General features: G+C 39.8%; 1 protein-coding gene across 16 annotated transcripts in view; it reads right to left on the reverse strand.

Annotated features, from left to right (window-relative positions):
- Nucleotides 1-318: 318 nt before the first annotated feature.
- LOC133848151 (protein sidekick) overlaps nt 319-20,456 on the reverse strand; it is a 116,952-nt gene continuing 96,814 nt past the window's right edge. For 5 of the 16 annotated variants that reach the window (XM_062283581.1, XM_062283578.1, XM_062283579.1 and 2 more), the window contains 11 exons: nt 15,223-15,342; nt 14,801-14,956; nt 10,027-10,455; nt 8,657-8,854; nt 7,756-7,773; nt 4,357-7,596; nt 4,002-4,280; nt 3,797-3,820; nt 2,877-3,197; nt 2,472-2,806; nt 319-2,405 (listed from right to left, as the gene is read on the reverse strand). In XM_062283581.1, coding sequence (XP_062139565.1) covers nt 2,163-2,405; nt 2,472-2,806; nt 2,877-3,197; nt 3,797-3,820; nt 4,002-4,280; nt 4,357-7,596; nt 7,756-7,773; nt 8,657-8,854; nt 10,027-10,455; nt 14,801-14,956; nt 15,223-15,342 — 5,363 coding nt within the window. In that variant the 3' untranslated portion in view covers nt 319-2,162. The remainder of the gene's footprint in view (nt 2,406-2,471; nt 2,807-2,876; nt 3,198-3,796; nt 3,821-4,001; nt 4,281-4,356; nt 7,597-7,755; nt 7,774-8,656; nt 8,855-10,026; nt 10,456-14,800; nt 14,957-15,222; nt 15,343-20,456) is intronic. The other 11 variants (XM_062283586.1, XM_062283592.1, XM_062283583.1 and 8 more) reach the window with 8 other exon arrangements.

The raw sequence follows: 20,456 nt of genomic DNA on the forward strand, positions 1-20,456 counted from the left end.
ATTACTTTCCTTAAGCCTAAACATACATTGTACATATATATTTAGATGTATATTTGTTTATACTTATATATGCTTGATTCTTAATTATTATTAGATATAGATCTTGTATTTGTAGTTGTTAATTAACAATTACAATCCATATCTAGATGAACTTGTGCTTCGAGTCTTTGAAGTTAAACTATGTAGATTTAATTAAAAAAAAAAACGTATTCGTATTATTGAATCGATATATGCATGCGCATGTGCAGATTTACATTTTTATAATTTAATTTATAATATATAATTTATTTGCATGCGCCGAGAGGTTTTGTTACAATAAAAAAAAAGAAATATATATATAAACATTTATAAAATAATAAAATATATAATATACTTAGATATCGAGCGAAAAGTATAAAATATATAATCAGTCATTTAAGTTATATAGATATAGATATACATATACAAATACACACATAGTTTATAAACTGTAGCTTAGACATAAATGTACATTTACGTTCTCTCTTTCTCTCTCTTTAAATATATGTATGTACTATATATTCTGCATTTTTAGAGTTTAACAATTAAAACGAATTCACTTAACTATGCTTAGTTTTGCGCGCACACATTTGAATGCCAATGACCCCCCCGCAAATGTCGACGTATACGCAATATGTATATTTGAAACATGCATATACATACACATACATATATGAATATACATCAATTGTATCGTACTTAATGCTACACTTCATCAATTTGTGAGAGAGGGCACAAAAAAAGTATGTTTATATTTCGTATCGTGTGGTGTCGTGGTATTTTTTTTTTTACTTGGTTTGTGTTTTGTTTTCCTTTTTTTTTTGTTTTGTTTGTATTTTGTTTTGTGTGTGTTGCAATTGTCAGCTTATGTGCTACGAATTGCATTAATATGGCCTATACTTATACATTTAGAAAAGAACAAGCACATGTATTTTTCACCTACGTATCTCGAATACATGAAAAGCTTTTCATTAAAAAAAAAAACAAAAAAACACATCGTAATCATCACCATTATTGTGATCGCATCTTTGAGCTGCCTGATCAGTGTCTCTCTCTCTGTCTCTGTCTGTCTGTCTCAAGCTCTCTCTTCGAACATCGTTTTTCTTTTGTTTGTTTGCTTAGTGGATATGCTAATTGTTTTCATCAGTTGATCATCTGGTCTACTCTTATGTCATCGTTTATTTTGTCTACTCTTTGTTCGGTTTACTGTTTTGCTCTTTGCTTTTTGTTTTTTGCGTTCGACAACTGGTTGGCAACTGATTGCATCAGTTGCACAGTTGCACACACACACATACATACAGCTTCGTCTTCGCGTATTTCAAATTTCATCAAATTCATTTTATAAATTAAATGCGAAGGCAACGCGAGAACTAACTCAAATGAAATACATATTATTAGCGTTGTTGTCCATCTTGCGAGTGTCGTCGTCTCTCATCAAATATTTGTTATTTTTTGATATATTAAATATAATGAGATTGCGCGCAAGGCTAAACCGGGCAGGGGACGGGACGAAATCCTATTCACATTCATACACTCATTCTCAGTCACTTTACAATCACACATTAAAAAAAACTCAATCAATCAGCAAAAATTTACGTATCACAAGTTTTTGCTCTCGATAAATGCCAGTTACGAGCTAAGTAGTATTTTTTTTAGTATTAAAAGGTTATAGTTTGCAGTGGGCATGTGACAGACAACGGACGTACGTAGGATCCATAAACAAAATAAGTTAATTAATGTATACTCATAAAAAAAAATGTTGTACGTATGTGGATAATAATAATTCTAGGCTGGGTTGGGTCAGGTCAGTGGAACATTTGGGAAATTAAATGCTGTTCTTTAAAAATCTCAGATCTCTCGTCCTAGAAACTATAAATTAGATGGTACAGATACGAGCTACTATAACTATAAATTGTCCATATAGCAGCGCACCAGCAACAGTCAAACATGCGTCATACACAGACATTCATTAACGGATGAGAATCGTGGAGAACCGGGTGGAGATATTGGGCGTGAGATTCACTCTCTCTCTCTCTCTCTCATAGTCTCAATTTGTTTTGTCTCTTTCTCTGTTGTTAGACGAAAGTCTCTCTGATGACGGTGCTGCTGCTACTGTTGCTTAGATCTTAGAACTCGGTTGATTGTCAGACAAATGAGGAGAAGCCGGGCAGTGGCGCCCTCGATCTGGCCATATTATTGACAATAATCTGGCCACCATTGAGGCTCATCACTGCGCTGCCCTCTGGCTCGGAGTCCGTGTAGCTGGAATAGTTGCGCACCGGCTTTGTCTTCTTCCACGACTGACGCAGCGAATCATTCACATTCGCATAATGATTCACAAACGAATGTGGATCGCTGCGCACGCTCTCGTTCTCGCTCTCCGAGTGCTGTAAATAACACAAAAAGATTAACTTTAGTTTGTCAGCATTATATTATTATTGAATTGAACTTACCTGCGATGCCTCGGAGCTGCTCACTTCGGATGGTTTCTCGGTCACGCTGCTGTCATCGGGATTCTCGTCGTAGCACTTCAGACTCTCCTCATCACTGTGATAGGCCACGGAGGCGGGCGAGGGACGCGGTGGACTCTTGCCCAGCTGGACATTCGTTGGCGGACGATTGGTTGACTTGCGACCCAATGTGCCCAAAGTCCCGCTGCGCAATGTGCCCACGCTGTTCAGTGTGCCCGTGCCGACGCCATGACGCGATCGATACAATTCCAAGGCCAGTTCCTGGCGCTCATCAATCGACATGGCCATTGACTCCTCCAGCGTTTTCTGTGCCTCCTCTGCAAGAGAAAGATAGGTACAATTATTGTTAGTTTCCGCGTAATTTAAACGTTCATCATCAACACTTACGTTTGTACTTGTAGCTCTTGCTCTTCACACACAGCACTGCGATTACCATGACAATGATGACGATCGATGTGGCAGCCAGCGAGACCATGAACCACGTCTGCCTATAGAAGGGCTTGTGCTGCAGATAGCCATACTCCATGTGCAGCTTCGATGGCGTCAGTATCGAGTCTTTCGAGTACACGGGAAACGAGATGCCATATTGATTATAGGCGATCACCCGGAATGTGTAAGCTGTCGATGGCATCAGGATGTGGTAGCTGACCGTAAAGTCCTGCATGGTTCCTTTCTTTGTCTGCTCGATCTTCGTCCAGCGTGAATCGTCTGTGAAGCGATGCGATGATTGTGATTAGATAAGTGTTTAACTCTATAATTTCAGCTATTCTGTTAGCCTATTTGTAGCTCTTAAGTAAACATTTCTTATCTTTTTAAGAGACCGAATAAAGCTAATGCAGTTATGCGATATTATGAATGTTAGTTTAAGAATAAAGCTTACAATATTAATGAGTTAATCAACGAAACTAATTGAAAAACCTTGATATGTCTGATCAAGACTTAAGTGAACTATTTAGTTTCATAATTTACTCGTTGTGTTCAACTCATCAACAAAGCTCAAGTTGAAAACATGGTTAATATATTTATACTGTAAGAACTAATCGGAAAAGTAGTATCTTTAAAGAATTATATAGCGTTTAATAAATTATCATTTCATGCAACAAATAAATTGTGCTTAAATTTGATACATGCTAGTTCTACTAGTTCGTCTCTAGTTTCAAAGAGAGTTAAAGTTATCTCATTTCAGTTTTCTAAATCTCTTATTACCAAATTATTTTATAGAAGATTAGATTGCTTTTATGTTATAGTTATAGTAAGTAGAATAACTTAAGAGTACAACTTAGCAACTGCGATTGCGTAATACTTACACACAAATGAAGGTTCTCCTTTTTCTACGCAAGCAGTATAGATATAGATGTTATAATTTAAATTTTGGAACCAGAACACCAAAGTAAGGAAGTAATTCAAAAGTAGCATATAAATCAAAAAAGAAATCAAGATGTAGAGAAAACCGATACCAAAAAACAATACTCTAAGCAGTTTACTAAGTAGATCAAGTTGAGATGAACTTACCGCGCTTCTTCGCTTCGATTAGATAGCCAACAATGGGACCACGACCTGACGGACCATTGATCCAATGCATCTCTACGCTGGACAAAGTTTTGCTCAATATGAGATCGCGTGGCGCAACCGGTGAGCCTTCTTGGGGTCCTGTGGTCACATTCTCGCTGACAGCGGGACCATAGTCGATGGTCTGGGCGCGCACAGTGAAGGTGTAGGTGACCTCCTCCTCAAGGTTCTGCACACGCAACGTGGTGTTGGATACCTTCTGTTTGACCTGCTTGCTGAACTCTGTGGGCGAAGAGACAATTGTAATATATGATTAGTATAGTTAAAGCAATTTCCCGTAGACTCTTAAGACGCTTACTTTCATTTTCCTCGGTAGTCTCGTAGGTCACCAGATAGCCAAGTATTTCACCATTGAGGAACTTGGGTGGATCCCAGCTAACTTCTAGGCTCTGCATCGTAATGTCTGAGAAACGCAGATTAAGCGGCGCACTTGGCACACCCTGGAGCGTCTTGATTGTCACGGGAGCTGAGCGTGGTCCATCGCCGGCGGGATTAAAGGCCAACAGCTGTATGCGATACTCGGTGTATTTGTCTAGGAAGACAAGACTATGCGATGTTGCCGTGGCGGACACAACTTCGATCTCCTCCTCCCATTTGCGTCCCACTTCGAGTGCTTGCGGTGAATACGTGACCAGGTAGAAGATCTTGTAGCCCAGAATGTCGCCATTCTGCATGCTCTGCTTTGGTGGCTTCCAGCGCAGGCGCACCTCAGTGCTGGAAATGGGAGCTGCGTCGACGGCACGCGGTTCACCCGTTGGCACTGCTTCGCCCACATACACAGCCGCTGGAGGCGTGGCTGGGCCGGGTCCTTGCGAATTGAAGGGCAGCACAACAATCTCATAGTTGCGATCCTGCTGCAGATCAGAGAGCACTACACTATTCACATTGATGCCCATCACATCTGTCTTGGGTGTCGACTGCAGTGCGGTGGGAAAGTCCGACAGTTGTTGATATAAAATGCGATATCCTCCAGTCGCCGCATCGCCATTCCACATGCCTGTCTCCAAGGCATTCCAGTGCACGCGAACCGACGTTGTTGTGATAGGAACCACCTTCAATCCCCCCACACCCACAGCGGGTGCCGCGGGCAAGGTGCGCACTAAGATGCTCTCGCGACTGAATGACGAAGGACCCAAATCGTTGGTGGCCTGTATGCGGAATTGATAAGTTGTGTGCGGACGGAGTCCCAGCGCTGTGTACGAACTGAGCGCGGGATCAACGCGTTCGGGCAATGGTTGCCAGGGACCCTCGTTCTCGCGCATCTGCACGGTGTAATAGCGTAGAGGGGCGAAGCCATCCCGTCCTGGGGTCCAGCTGAAGGTGATCTGATTCGCCTGGATCTGACTGCGCGACACCTGTGGCTCTGATGGCGCCTGTGGACGATCACGATTGTTTGTCGTGTACACAAGCACAGTTGCCGTTTTGCCCCAACCGAGGAGTGTCTGGGCCGTCACACTGAAGCTGTAGTAGCGTTCGGGTAGCAGATTTGTGGCCCGGAACGTGCGATCCGAGGCCGCTAACTCACGACTATAGTTAAGATTGGAGCTGCCGTTCAGTGTGTAGGTCACTTGATAATGGCGAATTTCGCCGTTGGGATCCTCGGGCTGATCCCAAATGATGCGTGCCATCGAGAACGTCACATCCGGGAAGCGGACATTCGACGGTGCTCCTGGGGTGTCCTCAAAGGTCTGTACACGTATCGGAGGGGTGCTCAAGGCGCCATCGCCTAGGCGTGTGTAGGCCAAGACCTGAACGTGATAGACAACGAATTTCTTGAGCTCGGTGAGTGTGGTGGTGAAGGAACTGTTGTTCGGTATGGTCTTGTGCAGCACAGGCGCTGTGCTGGGTCGATCGGTGGCCGCATAGAACACCTTGAAGCCATCGATCTGTCCGTTGCGATGCTGCCGCGGCACATCACCCCAACGCACCACGACCGTGGTCGATGATGTGGCATTCGCCTGCACATCCAACGGACCGTAGCTAGGTGTTGCCTCACGAGTGCGCTCCTCGGCCGGATTGCTGGCACGCGAGCAGCCGACATCGTTGCAGGCAAACATCAGCACCTCGTATACCGTCCATTCTTCCAGGGCCTCAAGCACATGCGAATTGGCAGTGTGATCCTCGATGAAGACGTTGCGCGGTGCACTCTTCACGGCGCCCGCCATCTTGTCCATCTGGCGATAGCTGATGTTGTATCCTCGGGGATTGCCAAACCATTCCGTCTGCTGCAAGGGAATCCAACGCACACGCAACTGTTGAGCACTCATCGCACGGACCGTGACATTGAAGGGTGCGTGCATGGGACGCGCTTGAATGGTCTGAAAGTCCTTGGTGGCCTCCGAGGGTCGAGAACTGCCCACCACATTGGTAGCACTCAACCTCAAGCGATACTGTGTGAAGGGCATCAGACCAGTTACCGTCAGGGTTTCAGCATCCGGATCACTAATCTCACAAATTGTGAACCAGGTCATGTTGCGCGCCGTCTGTGCTTCAACCTTCCATTTGGTGATGCTCGAGTTGCCGTCAAAGCCGGGCGTAAACTGCAACACCACTGAGAACGCCTCGATGTTGGACAACGCCAGACTGGTGGGGGCATGTGGCAGCACAGGTTCCACGCCCGATTGTATGGTTGCCGCTTTGGGAGCACCGCTGCCCATGCGTGTCCAGGCAAAGATCTCGAAGGCATAGTGTGTGGTCGCCTGCAGTTGATTCACCGTCAGCTGTGTGTCCTCTGCGGTCAGATTGACAGTCTTCATGGTCTCGGGACGATCGCGCACCTGATAGTGCACCGTATAGCCGGTGAGCAGACCGTTAACATGCCGAGGTGGTGCCCAGAGTACGGTCACCGATCGATCGGAGACATCGTCGAAGCGCAGTGCGGTTATTTCGTCGGGTACATCCTCTTTGGTCATCACGCGCACCATTTGACTGGCGACGCCGTCTCCGGGATCCGTAAAGCACAGCACACTGATGTTGTACTCGGCAAACTTCTCCAGGCCATTCAACACGGTTGTCTGCTCGGCCAGCGGATCAATGAGACTGGGCGGCACGGTCATCATGCGTTTCTCCACGTTGCGATACTCGCCATCAATTTGGAACTGTTGCCACGCTTGCAGTTTGTATCCCTGATTGATGCCATTGATCTGTTGCGGATTTGGCGGTGTCCAGCTGATCTGCACCGCTGTCGAGTTCAGGGCGAGCACACGCACATTGGTGGGCGGTGCTTCGGGCACGCCCTCTTTGGTCTTGATCTTCGAGCCCTCGGTGTAGATACCCACGCCCATGTTGTTGTAGGCTGCGATCTGGACGATGTAATCCTTCCATGTGATCAGCTCCTGTATGAGGAAATTGCGTTGCGCCTCGTTGGTGATGTTTTGATACGACCATGGCACATTGTTGTAACCAAATAGACGATAGCGCAAGATGTAGCCCAGGATTTGGCCATTGCGATGCTCTTCTAGCGGAGGTTGCCATTGCGTAATGATCTCCGACATTGATCGGGCGGAACCAACAAATCCAACTGGCGGTCCCGAGGGGGGCTAAGCAATGGGATTAAGGTAAATATTATTAATATTATAAATCGAAGGAGGTATTTTCATTTGGTGCACTTTTTTGGTGGCAAATTTACTTTACAAAGAAGATTAAGATAGATAGGATTTCTGTGATCTTTTTTTTTTATCGTTTTTAGGTTATATACCTCGGTGTAGTGGAAACTCTACGCGCATTAATTTGTTCATCAAAAGCGGGAGAGAACGACGACGATGCAGTTTATGACGACAACGATAGCAATTAGCAATTAGAAGTACAATATACATAGATATATATAGTAGGATTATATAGCATTAGTTTCAATGTACTCGTTTTTTTTTCAAATATACAAAAGCGGTGGCAACACGTGCACTCGACAACCCTGACAACAGGCATCGAGGCACACGCTGCAAAAAACAAAACACAAAACGGACAATGGAAATACAAACAATCGAAAACTATTTATAATCGTACAGAAAGTATATCGGAATAATAATGAGTAATTAAAATATGGTCAATTAGTTAAAGTAATGCCGTGGATAGTCAAAGAAGCTGATCAGTTATTAAGCAGTCTTTAACATAAGTTCACTCGTCAATCAAGTAATAATATCAATAAGATATACTGATCAAAACATATAAATATTCTTAGTAATAATCCGTAACAGTATAGCAAGTAAATTCATTTTCATGAGCATGACTGATAATTAATTGATATCTAGAACTGACTGTAGAGTCTGTCAATCAATCAGTTTTTAAGTTAATTAACCAACATATTCAAAATCTATCTGTAAATTATTACAATATTATTATTGAAGTCTTAATTCTGATTTATAATTAAGGCTGTAAACCTTGTCAATCATTCAATCAACTGTTCTCAAAGTATCTTTGGCATTACAAGACTATCTACAATTCAAAAGAGCTTTCGTCAAATAACGCTTCTAAGAAATAGTAAAATAACTAAACAACACAAGAAATTGAACAAAAAACATCTAGTATTCAAGACAGGGGCACAGTACGAGTCCTGTTTGCCTGTGTTAACATAATATTAGGTCAGAATGTTGAATACTCACCTTCTTGGGGCAACTCGACGACGTTACTTGGCTCAGATGGCGATCCCTCGCCAACACGATTGACGGCGCTCACACGAAACTGATAAACGGTGGCAGCCTTCAGGTTTTCGAGGAGGATCCAACGTTGATCGGCGGAAACGTTGCTCAGTTCGGTGATCCAATTGAGCATCGGATCGGGAACTGGACCTAAGAATTTTTCTGTCATGTTAATGTGTTGAAAATCGCAGTAGATAGAGAGAGTGTGTGAGAAAGAGAGAGAGAGCGAGTGGCGATAGTGAGTGTGAGCGGGTGTGGTGAATTGTGATGAATTGTGATGAATTGTGGTGAATTGTGATGAAAGAGGTGTGAGTGAAGTGTTGAGTGTGTTTATTTACAATACATGTCCAGTGTTGTAAAGTGTGGCAAAGTTAATGTGCGAAATAAGTGAATGAAAGTAAAATAATAAATACAAAATGAAATTAGTAATCAACAAAGTTTACAAAATCCAAAAAATACATTAATCAATATATATATATTTATATTTATAAGAGTATATACGATGTTATTATTATTATTATTATTAAATTATGATTATTCGTTACATGTTTCACATAAGTCACATAAGTTGTTTTGTCGCAGTTATTGAGATCATTATTATAAGAAAAAATAGCAAAAGTAGAATCAGAAAGTAGAAGAAAAAATTGAGAAAAAAAATAAACAAACAAATGTATCAAAAATTATTGTTGATTTGATTGTTTTATATATTATTTTTCGTTATTTAATAAAACTTGCAGAGTTGCTCTAATTGGGAAATATAAAATGATTCAGAGAAACACTGCAAAGCTTTTTTTTTTAAAGTTCGGTATTGATTTCCTCAATTTTTGTATTTCTTTTTCGAGTCTTTAAAAATTGGTTCCGTTTTCAGTAGCGCTGTAAACGGAACTCGGAATGTTTAATTGATTTTGTCTGGTGTTTTACTGTTTTGCCGTGACTTTATGTTCAGTTTGTAGTTTGTTGTTTGGTCTGATGTGCTCAACATGTTTACAAATTATGCACAAAGAGACAGACAGAGACAAAGAGCGAGAGAGCGAGAGAGAGAGTGTGACTGATTGCGCCGCCAGGTGGCCAACAATCTGTCCATCTGTCTGTCTGTCTGTCTGTCTGTCTGTCTGTCCGTCTGTCTGGCTGTCTCTTTGCGTATGATAAATCAAAAATCCAATACCGCATAATCCAATCGCATTGAAACCCCAAAACCCAACAACTACGATACGATACGATACCGATACCGATGCGTTACGTTAACGCCTAACCCAGATATCGAGTGAAAATAATAACAAATAAAAAATGGTGAGAATGGGGAGGGAACAAAAACAACAACAACAAACACTTACCCACAGCGGAGACCTCGCGTCGCTGGATAATAAATTTGGATATTGGACTGTTGCCATCGAATCCGGGTGTCCAGGACACATTGATGCTGCGCTGCTGCGGCTCAGCGAGACGCTCCACCTTCACATTGCTGGGCGGAAACGGCAACTCAATGACGCTGAGGCGCGATGAGCGCGTCTCATTGCCACCAGGCGAGGTGACCACACACGCATAGCTGCCCACATCGCTGGCCCGCACCGCCTGTATCTCCAGCTGGCCATCGGCCTGCACGCCAATCCTCTGCGAGTTGCTGATGGGCGCCATCTGACCCTCGCGATACCAGTCGATATTATATGGCACACTCGGGTCACTGGACACCTTGCACTGCAGCGTTGCGGTCAGGCCAAGCAATACCGTTGTGTCCACCGGCGGTTGTATGATTTGTGTGCGAACTGCATCCAGAAGGAAGAGAGAGAGAGGAAAGAGAGAGAGAGAGAGCGTTAAAGAGCTGTACAGATTAAAAGCGACACATTTGCCAGTGACACTGCCTACGGGACCAACAAGAAAAACAACATGAGGGACACTGGACACTGGACACTGGACACTGGACACGGGACACGAGTCCCGCATGACGTGTAGGAAATTAAGTTTTAAAGCCTCACACACACATACACACACACACACATTCAGTTGTCGCCGTTGTGTGTGCAAATATGCATTATATTCTCTTTTTTTTTAACATGTTCCCATTTAAAAAAGACTCGACACAAAAGGGTATCACAATTGTGCGGAGCAGCAGGACACTCAATCATAATAGAATTCGAGGCACAATTGTCTGATACTCTCTTATATAAAAGAATTCTAGGGCAACATTTTCTGATACTCTCTAATAAAATGGGATTCTAGGCAAAGTTGTTTGTCCGTTTAGCAATGCTTGAGCTCCTGCTTGCTTGAATCAATCTATTTCAAAGTTAAGTTACTAGATTTACATCATTTCGAAGACAACTAAAGAAAGAAAGAATTTTCAATAAATAAAAGTAATTTGCCTGTCAAGACTCTTTCTTTTTTTACTTTTCGAGATTTGACAAACTACTTTTACTCACATTAATGAAAAATAAAAACAAAATATATTCCAAAGAACTAGAGAACTTTAAAAAGTTTGCGGAAAAACAAAATATATTCCAGAGTACTATAGAATTTTAAAAGGTTTGCAGCTCCCCTTTAAGTCTAAATTCTTGTTAAGAATATTGGAAATAAAAAATAATTATATAAGTAAGAATAAATAATCTTTTTTTGTAAACTAAATTTAGTATTTAATATTTGATTTAATATACTAAATAAATATAGTTTACTATTTTACTTGGTAACTGGCAAAGTTAATAAATAAAATCATATAGTAACTTGAAAGCATTGTAGAGCTGAGCTTATTAAAGATATGCTCAAATGTTGAATACTAAGAATAAAACAAAAATCAACTAATAACATAGCCTGAATGTCTATATCTAAACGATCTTCTAACATTGATGAATAAATGACAATCAGTTTAAAATAAAATATTCCTGCTTCTCAATCAATTGTCTTTATGAAATAGGTAATTTAAATTAAAATAATAAGTGGAAGTCTTGTCATCGAATGAATTATTTTTAAAAAACTAACGAAGGGGTTAGTCGCTCAGATTTATCTCATTGCAATAAGGAATTCGTATTCGTAATATCAATAAAATCATATAATAATAATTAATAATAATAAATGAAATCATGCTTTAAATGAAAAACAAAACATATAAATAATAAAATGCTCTTAAGCTATTCTAAAAACTTAACAAATGTCAAGCTGAGTTGTATTTGTCTTTAGTTCATAACTAGTTATTAAAGGGTAACTTGTAGTCACGCATACCCCACTGCAGGACATTCTGCGTGTGTGTGTGTGTGTGTGAGAGTGTACCGTTATTCTATAGACTCGTTTTCGGTGGCTTTTCAGTCACTTGGCCGCGCCATGCATCAAAAGTTCAACGCGCTCGACCAGACTTTGTTGGCCAGTCTCGCAGTTGCAGTCGGCGTCGCAGTCCGCGTCGCAGTCGTCATCGAGGTCCAACACTGCACCCCTTTCCCTAAACCCCCCGCCCCGCTCCATCTGCAATGGCTTTGAGTGTGTTTCGTGGGCATCATGTTAAGCTTTGGGCTTGTTGGTTGCGCGTTTGCTGAATGCAGCCTCGTTTGCATATAGTGTGCACATATTTTTGATTACCTTTCTCTTGCGTCGCGTTTTATGCGGCACACAAAACCGAAAAACAGAATAGCCAACACACACACACACACACACACACACACACACACATAGACACAGACATGGCTGTAAGAGGCAACAACAGTAAATGCGCCGCTTTTGCCAATTAGCCAACAATGAAGGACCTTTTAAGCGTGCCCCATTCACAAAATTAATACAAAAAAAAGAAAAAAATCAAAAATGCAATAAAAAAGGAACAAAAAATACGTAAATTAAAATACCATTCGAAGTCGTTATCAATATTAATCTGGTTTGCTGGCATTTTAATTTGAGCTGATTTGATGCGTTGCAAGTTCATTTTGGACATCATATTGTGTGGGGGCACAGTTGCAGTGGCATGTTGCACACTGTGCCAGTGGCTGACTGTGCACATTTGTGGTTGTGCCACAGCATTAACAACAACAACAACAACGGCAACTTCAACTTCAACTTCATTATCAGTGGCATAATCATTGTCATTGCCATTGCCATTATCATTGCTGTTGGCATTATTATTGTTGTCGCTGTCGTTGTGGCTCTTGGCATTTTGTCATATGACATTGTTGCGGCTTTATTGTGTGTGTATGTGTGTGTGTGTGTGTGTGTGTGTGTTTGTGTGCGTTTGTGTGTGAGTCGCACATATGTGAAAAATGGGAATAAACTCGTTTACCTAATGGCACTTTTTACCTTCTTACTCTCCTATCTTACTTTAAGAACATTTTGGAAATAAGCAAAAACTAACTTGCGAAAGTAATAAATATTACTATCAAGCCGAGTCTGCTCGACTAGCAGATGCCCTGCACATGAAATACTCTTTCTTAAAGTTATCTCACAGTATTAAATCTGATTAATTATTGATAGTATTAGAAGGCATTTCAAATGTCTCAGTCAATCAAAGAAAAGGCAATGTGAGTTATGGGGGTAGCAAATTAATTAGTTCAACACAATTAAAAATAATTGTCAATTAAGTGGCCCTTAATCGGTTTCGAATCTAGCAAATTGTCATGAATAAACAAATATGCACAAACTAAGTTGAGAAAAGAGTGCGGGCGGAGGGGGAACGAAAGAGATGGAAAGTATGCTTTAGAGTCGAGTGTCAACATCTTTCTTAATTATGCGCTGCTCTTTGAACATCAATATGTTATATATGTAGTAGTGTTATATATAGCATATGTGTGCATATTCTCAACTAATTTGATGGCAACTTATCATCAAATTAATTAATTATTGTTGTCGACAAAAGAAGATTACTATTTCTAGTTGTATTTTGCTCTTTGATAATTTAGGTCAAGAGAAGTTGCAGCCAACAGCTGTTAAAATTCTCACCTACGTCCTTCTTATACCAACTACTCATAAAGTGGAAGCGTTTTATAAGTCTACGATGATATTTTAGAACTTATCGTGAATTAACTTGATGTATATTTTGAACTTAATGATATATCATGGTGCCAAATATACAGTTTGGTATATTCTGGAAATGTGTTAGTCTAACGGTATATTATTATACCAAATAAACATTTCGGAATATAGAATATTTTCAATTTAGTAGTACGTTATACCAACTATGCATTATAGTATATTTCGTTATTTTGGTATATGACATATTGACATAACAAACTTTATATAATGTAGACTTTTGGTATTTTTTTTACTCTATGGTATATATTCAATTTAATGGTATATCGTTATACCAAATATACTTGATGGTATATATTTTGGTATATCTTTATACCAAATATACATTATTGAGTAGTATGGTATTTTTGCACTAATCAATTGTCACACAGTTACACCAAATATACAGTTTGGTATATTCTGGAAATGTGTGTAGTCTACCGGTATATTACTATACCAAATATACATTTCGGAATATAGAATATGTTCAATTTAGTAGTACGTTATACCAACTATGCATTATAGTATATTTCGTTATTTTGGTATATGACATATTGACATAACAAACTTTATATAATATAGACTTTTGGTATTTTTTAACTCTATGGTATATATTCAATTTAATGGTATATCGTTATACCAAATATACTTGATGGTATATTTTTCGCTTTTTCGACATTTTTGGTAATATTAATTCAGTAGTTTTTAGATGTTTGCTTCTGTTATTGGGAAGCTTTTATCTGAGCTGCTTCCCTTTGGAGTTGGTTAAACTGCTGTTGAACTTTTCTATTTAGCTTCTGCCACTTTCCTACTGTATTTGCTATGCATTTCCCCTTTCGCCCTTGTTTTGTTGGACTTTTAGTTGCATTTATATACTATTTAAATCAATTTGAACAACAGTTACAACTACTATGTAAGTTTTTTTGGTTTTTGTTTTTTTTTTTGTGCATGCCCATATCAAGAGTTACGCTGTTAGATGCAACGCGAAGCATTCAACTGTGTGTTGGCCATGTTAACAAGTTTAGTTAAATGGTTTAGCGTCAACTTTTGCGCTGAAAACGATCAAACAAGCGCAAGCTGCGAGGGAGGATGTTAGGGAAAGGGGGGAGAAGGGGGGAGAACTAGTGAATTACTTACCCAGAACACCGAGGTAGGCCTCGCCCTTGACCGTGCCCGCCTCGTTGGCACGCACACACATATAGAGACCCGCATCGGAGGAACGAATGTTCGAGATGAGCAAATCGCCCGATTCGAGGATCTGCACACGACTCGACATCTCAACCAGTTGCGTTTCTACGGTACATTTAGTTGGTAGTGTGATTTTAATTCGGGCACATATCCAGAGCAAGCAGTAGTTAGCATTGTTTATATATTGTAGGGTTAGATTCAAGAGAGAGAGAGAGAGAGAAGATACAACAACGAGATTAGCTTTGGATATAATACACAATGGAATCGATAGCTTACAGCTACATGCAGACAAAAACAATGATAATTATGTATGCTTCTACATATATATTTTAGTTTCAGTTATTTTGATTACATATTTATGCACCACTTACCGTTGTAGATCCAGGTAATGTTCGGGTTGGGGGCGCCGACAGCGCGACACGAGATGGTCGCATCCTTGCCATCCAATGCGGTCACATTTTGTGGCGGTTGTTCCATCACTGGAGCGGAGGCTGTGAAAATGGCCAAGTGACCGAAATGTTTGTGGGTGAGTATATTTAGTAAAAGTAAATTCAAGTGCCGCAATTCGAGTGTCAAATATGTACTGTGTGTGCGTGTGTGTGTGTTTGCTTATGTATTCAAGAGTCAAAGATAAATACGAGTCTTGTGTATACAATACACATAACACATACACTCTACTCTCTACTCTGTTGTTATGTTTTGCTTTGCTTTGCTTTGCTTGTTACATTGTGCCATCGACTGTGTCAATATTTGTGTAGGTGTTGGTGTGTGTTTCTGTGTGTATGTGTGTGTGAGACTGCGCCTAGTTACGCATGAAAAAGGTGTCGAGAGTCAACGATATCAACTGAGTTATTGTTGTTGCAACAACGTGCAACAATCTTGCAACGCCATCAATTATGCACTACGCTGCACTATATGCTACACTATGCAACACTGGCAACATGCGTACTTGTTGCAACACAATCACAAACACATTTGTGCACATCAATAATTCTACGATACCGAAGACAACATGCGGTGCATCACATTAATTATTCGAGTGAAAGCATTCAAATTGTTTTCATAATATATTTATAAATACTTGCAAGTATTACTTTACATCAATTTTTAGATTTCTACAAACAAAAAAATAAACAACGCGATAAACAACAAATCCAACTGTTTATTCTACTTTTTATTTTTTTAATAAAAATTCAATGTTGTCAAAAAGTTTGTCAGCAAATTAATCTGTTTGTAGAATCGTTTTAATTTGCCAACAAATAAAGTTCTCTGCTCAAAATAATTTCAACAAAATTTCAGCTAAAGCTAATTTAATCGGGTCATTCATTCAGTTGAATACTGTTACAGAAAAAAAAAGAACGATAAAAAAAACATATGCTCTCTTCACACAAAAATAAATTGAATTTGCTGCATGCTAAAAGAGAATTAACTGTGAATTAAATATTCGTTTTGGAGTGAATCGCAAAGTTGAAATGTTTCAATTGCAAATTATCGCCGTCTCTCTCTCCCCTGACCGTTGTTTAATTTGATTAAAATTCCACGAACCGCGAACAGTTGTCTATTAAATGCAATATTTAGCTAGTTAAACGACAATTAACTACTGCCAACAGAGAGAGAGAGAGAGAGAGAGAGAGAGGGGAGAAAGAGTAAGAATGAGTGCGATGTCCATTATTTATTAAGTGGCTCACAGTCCTCCGCCAATATCTTTCGCATTTCTTTGTTTGTTTCTCTCTCTCTCTCTTTCTATTTATCGCTTTTTCGCTCTCGCTCACGTTTTTATTTTTCAGTGTTATTGCCAAATACCACGCGGCAGGTAGCCGAGTTGTTGTTGTTGTTGCTGTGGCCGTGGCTCGAACAATCGCAGCAAGAGTAATAATGTAATAATTTCATATGATGAAGCATTCATTTTAACTCCGCTTATGTAAATAAGTGCATAAAATTACAATAAAAATTGCTCTGTGTTTTCTTTTTTCCCCATTAAGATATTAAGTGCTGCCACTGTGTATGTGTGTGTGTGTGTGTGTGTGTGTGTGCAGCTATCGACTGGGAAACGCATGCTGAAAAGTAGGCAACGAATTTTTGCAGTTGACAAGTAAAATTGTTAAGATATAACGACGAGCTCACAACAGCTCACGGCGGGTGGATGATTAAAAAATATTTATTTAAAGCACATAAATAAGAGTGCCATAAGCATGCAGAATGCTCGACGCAAAGTATACCCTTAAGAAACAAAGTGTTCTTTACTATATTGCGTATACGTAATATTTGCAGCATGACATAAAAGTTGCCCAGCTACAGAGTATTTTATTTATTAATGCACATTTGAATAAATTAAACCAACAGTTGATATTAAAAATATAAGCAGAGAGAAAGAGATGGAGAGAAAGCTGGTTAACTGTTGAAATGGGGAAAGACTTTTTCTCAAAGAGAGAAAATTGCTTGAAATGAAATGAAATCTATATTCGCGCAATGCAAGTTGAACCAGAATTAAATCGACGGCAACTTTAAATCTGCATTACGATATGAAGTAAATATGTTGAATGCTTCAGAGATTAAGTCAAATATTTAATCGAATTGCGTTTAATTAAGTGAGATCCTCGACACTTTTTTACACTTTTATTTGCTGAACTCTCTAGATCTTTGGCAACAAAAAACTTGTGCCGAGTTTATGTAGAGTAAATAAACACGTAAATCAGATGATTTTACGCTTTTGCGAGGAGAGTGCAAATAAATCATGAACTTGAACTTTAACTTTAACGAAAATGTGAAACTTTGCCCGAAAAGTTAAGGAATGTTCTCTCTCTTCGCAGCTGGCAGGCAATGATGAATAGTATGGGAACATGATAATGATGCCTTGACATGTGAGAGACGACTGACTTTAATGCGAATCGTTGGTTGATCGATCAACTAACGAAGGAATTACCACACAACGTTTTTATGTCGTTTGCCATAATCGAGGCCAGAGGTCACTGAGTTAATGATGAAAGCACTGTGTTTTTTTTTTTGTGTTAACGTGTTAAAAGTGCTTAAGCGGGTAACACGGCAAAAATCAACTGGCAAATGGCAAAGGGCATCGCCTCATTTCCCCTTCTCCTTTGGGGGTTCTTTTGCTTAGGCGCCTCTCTCGCTTTAGAGTGTGCACGCAAAGAGCGTATTAAAGAAACGTGTGTTACAAGTAAACTTCTTTTTTTTTGGGGGGAAAACTGAGAGAGAGAGAGAGAGAGATGGGAGGAGAAGAAGAAGGGGGAAGCTGTATTGCAATTGTATCGGCTGCGCGTTGCAGACATTAATGCATAAAAGGGGCGATGATAAATTTGTCGTGAATGCCACCACACACACACACACACATACACACATGCAGAGCACACTGACAATCCTCGAGCGCGATTTATGCGCTGTGGAACGCGGCGTATGCGCAATGTGCCGCCATTGTTGCCGCTGCTGTTCTCCGCCTTGTTGTCGTCTGCGTAATTAATTTCAAGTTGACCCACTAAAGAGTCCACCTCAACTCAAGTTAAAGCCATAATAAAGCGCCTTACAAGAGGGGAATGGAGAGAATGGCGTGCACCGGCGATAATTGCCATTACGCGATTGTGCCACGGACGAAAGAAGGGAGAGGAGAGAGTAGAGTAGAGGGGAGGGGGCACGAAGTCTTTGCAATTGATGAGAGTACGGCTGCATAACATTTGCATGGAAATTGTACTTCTTTTTCTTTTTCTTTTCTGCCCCAAGTCTTTGCCACGCTCTTTACACAAACTGTGGCAAATCTACGACTCTATTTTACCCCTTCTCCTCTCTCTCTCTTCCTTTCTCTGCCTTAATCGCAGGCCACTTAAATGTTGGAAAAGGCATTATTGCCTGCAAGAGCGACACACAAAAAAAAAAAAAAAAGTAAAAGAAACACAACAAAATATAAAAAGAAAAGTAAATAAAATAAACCACTTAAATAAACATCATATTGCAGGCAACAACGAACTCAACTCGATTACCTCACTCGCTCTGCTCTTGTGGAGCGAAAACAATTAACACTCGAGCAAAAGTGGAAAATTTAAAAAGCCCAAGAAATTTGTTTAATAATAATTAATTAAAAAGTCTTTAACTATAATCTAAATTCCTAAATAGAAAAATTGCAGAAAAGTAAAAAAAAAACCAATTTAAAAAAATAACTTATTCCAATAACCAATTTCTATTCTGAGTTTCAACTGATATTAAAAAATATTGCAAAAAAAACAAATTCCAATCAAGAACTAAATTCATCGAATAACAAATTCAAAAATTCGGAGTTCCAATTATTGTTAAAAAATATGGAAAACGAAGTTAATAATGTGAAACAAATTAAGGCAGCTTTTTTATTAAGCAAATTTATATTCGGAATCCAATTGTTATTAAAAATGTATAAAATATATATGAAACCTAAGAATTCGAATCAAATAATTCGAAGACTGTTTTTGACTCTAGCAAATTCAAACCTAAACTTCAATTGTTATAAGTAGGAATATAAATTTTTAAAAGAAACTAAATAATGTAAGTAAATAAAGATGTTAAATATAAGGAAGTAAAATCTGATTTTCCACTTTCAAACAGCTTCACTTATACGTAAATGTTTTTAATTTGAATTGTTTTAAATACAATTCAAAAACAAAAGAAATTAAATTTCGAAGATGAAGTTCCCAATCTTAATCAAAGAACATCTATTTTTCCTTAACAAAATCCTCCACTGAATTTCAATTGTCATAAGCAGCAAATTCAATTTTGAAAAGAAACTAAATAAATCTTAATAAAACAAAGAAAGTAAAACAATTCTAAGCTAAGCAAAATGACAGAAAAACGTAGTCAGCTTTATGGCATAGAAGTTGTAAAAGTGAAGTAAACAATTTGAATCCAGTTTAGCGTGAGCTTCTGTCATTTCTTTAAAATAACTTTGGCTTCTTTCCCTTTGCCGTTGAATGATCCATTTGAGTTTATTGCTTTAATGTCTGTTGTGGCAACAGCAGTGGCGGGGAGTGTAAGGAGAAGGAGAAGGAGGAGCGTGGAAAGTTGAGGTTGAGGGTTAAGCTGCCAATCAAACTTGAAGTTAGCCCACAAGATGGCCTGCTTCAAACAGAGTTCAGTTTGGTCTGAGTCTGAGCTCAATCTGTGTCTTAAGACTTGTGCGCACCATGTGGCGCCACCTGTTGTTGGCAGTCAACGTGAAGAGGAAGCACACACACACACACACACACACACACACACACACATCGAGTGTGTGGGCTAAACGTAAACTGATTGCTCGAGTACATTGAAATGTCTGTCTGTGTGTGTGTGCTTCGGCTGTCAAGTGCCGGAACATGTTGCCACGCCCATCGTACTGCCACCGCCCTTCGCCTAGAGCTGTCTAGCTGAGTCTTCATTATTGCAGTATTTATTGTTGGCACTGCACACACACACACACACACACACACACACACACACACACACACACACAGATATAGAAACAATAGAATGTGAGGCAAGTTAGGCCGGGAGAGAGAATTGCGGCAGGAAGCAGCGATTAAAATCACTTTGCGTTTCGGGGGGAAATTACGAAATTATGTTAGTCGAGCAGCAACTCAGGCAACCGGAAAAT

Source organism: Drosophila sulfurigaster, chromosome X, assembly GCF_023558435.1.
Source record: "Drosophila sulfurigaster albostrigata strain 15112-1811.04 chromosome X, ASM2355843v2, whole genome shotgun sequence".
Taxonomy (NCBI): Eukaryota; Metazoa; Arthropoda; class Insecta; order Diptera; family Drosophilidae; genus Drosophila; species Drosophila sulfurigaster.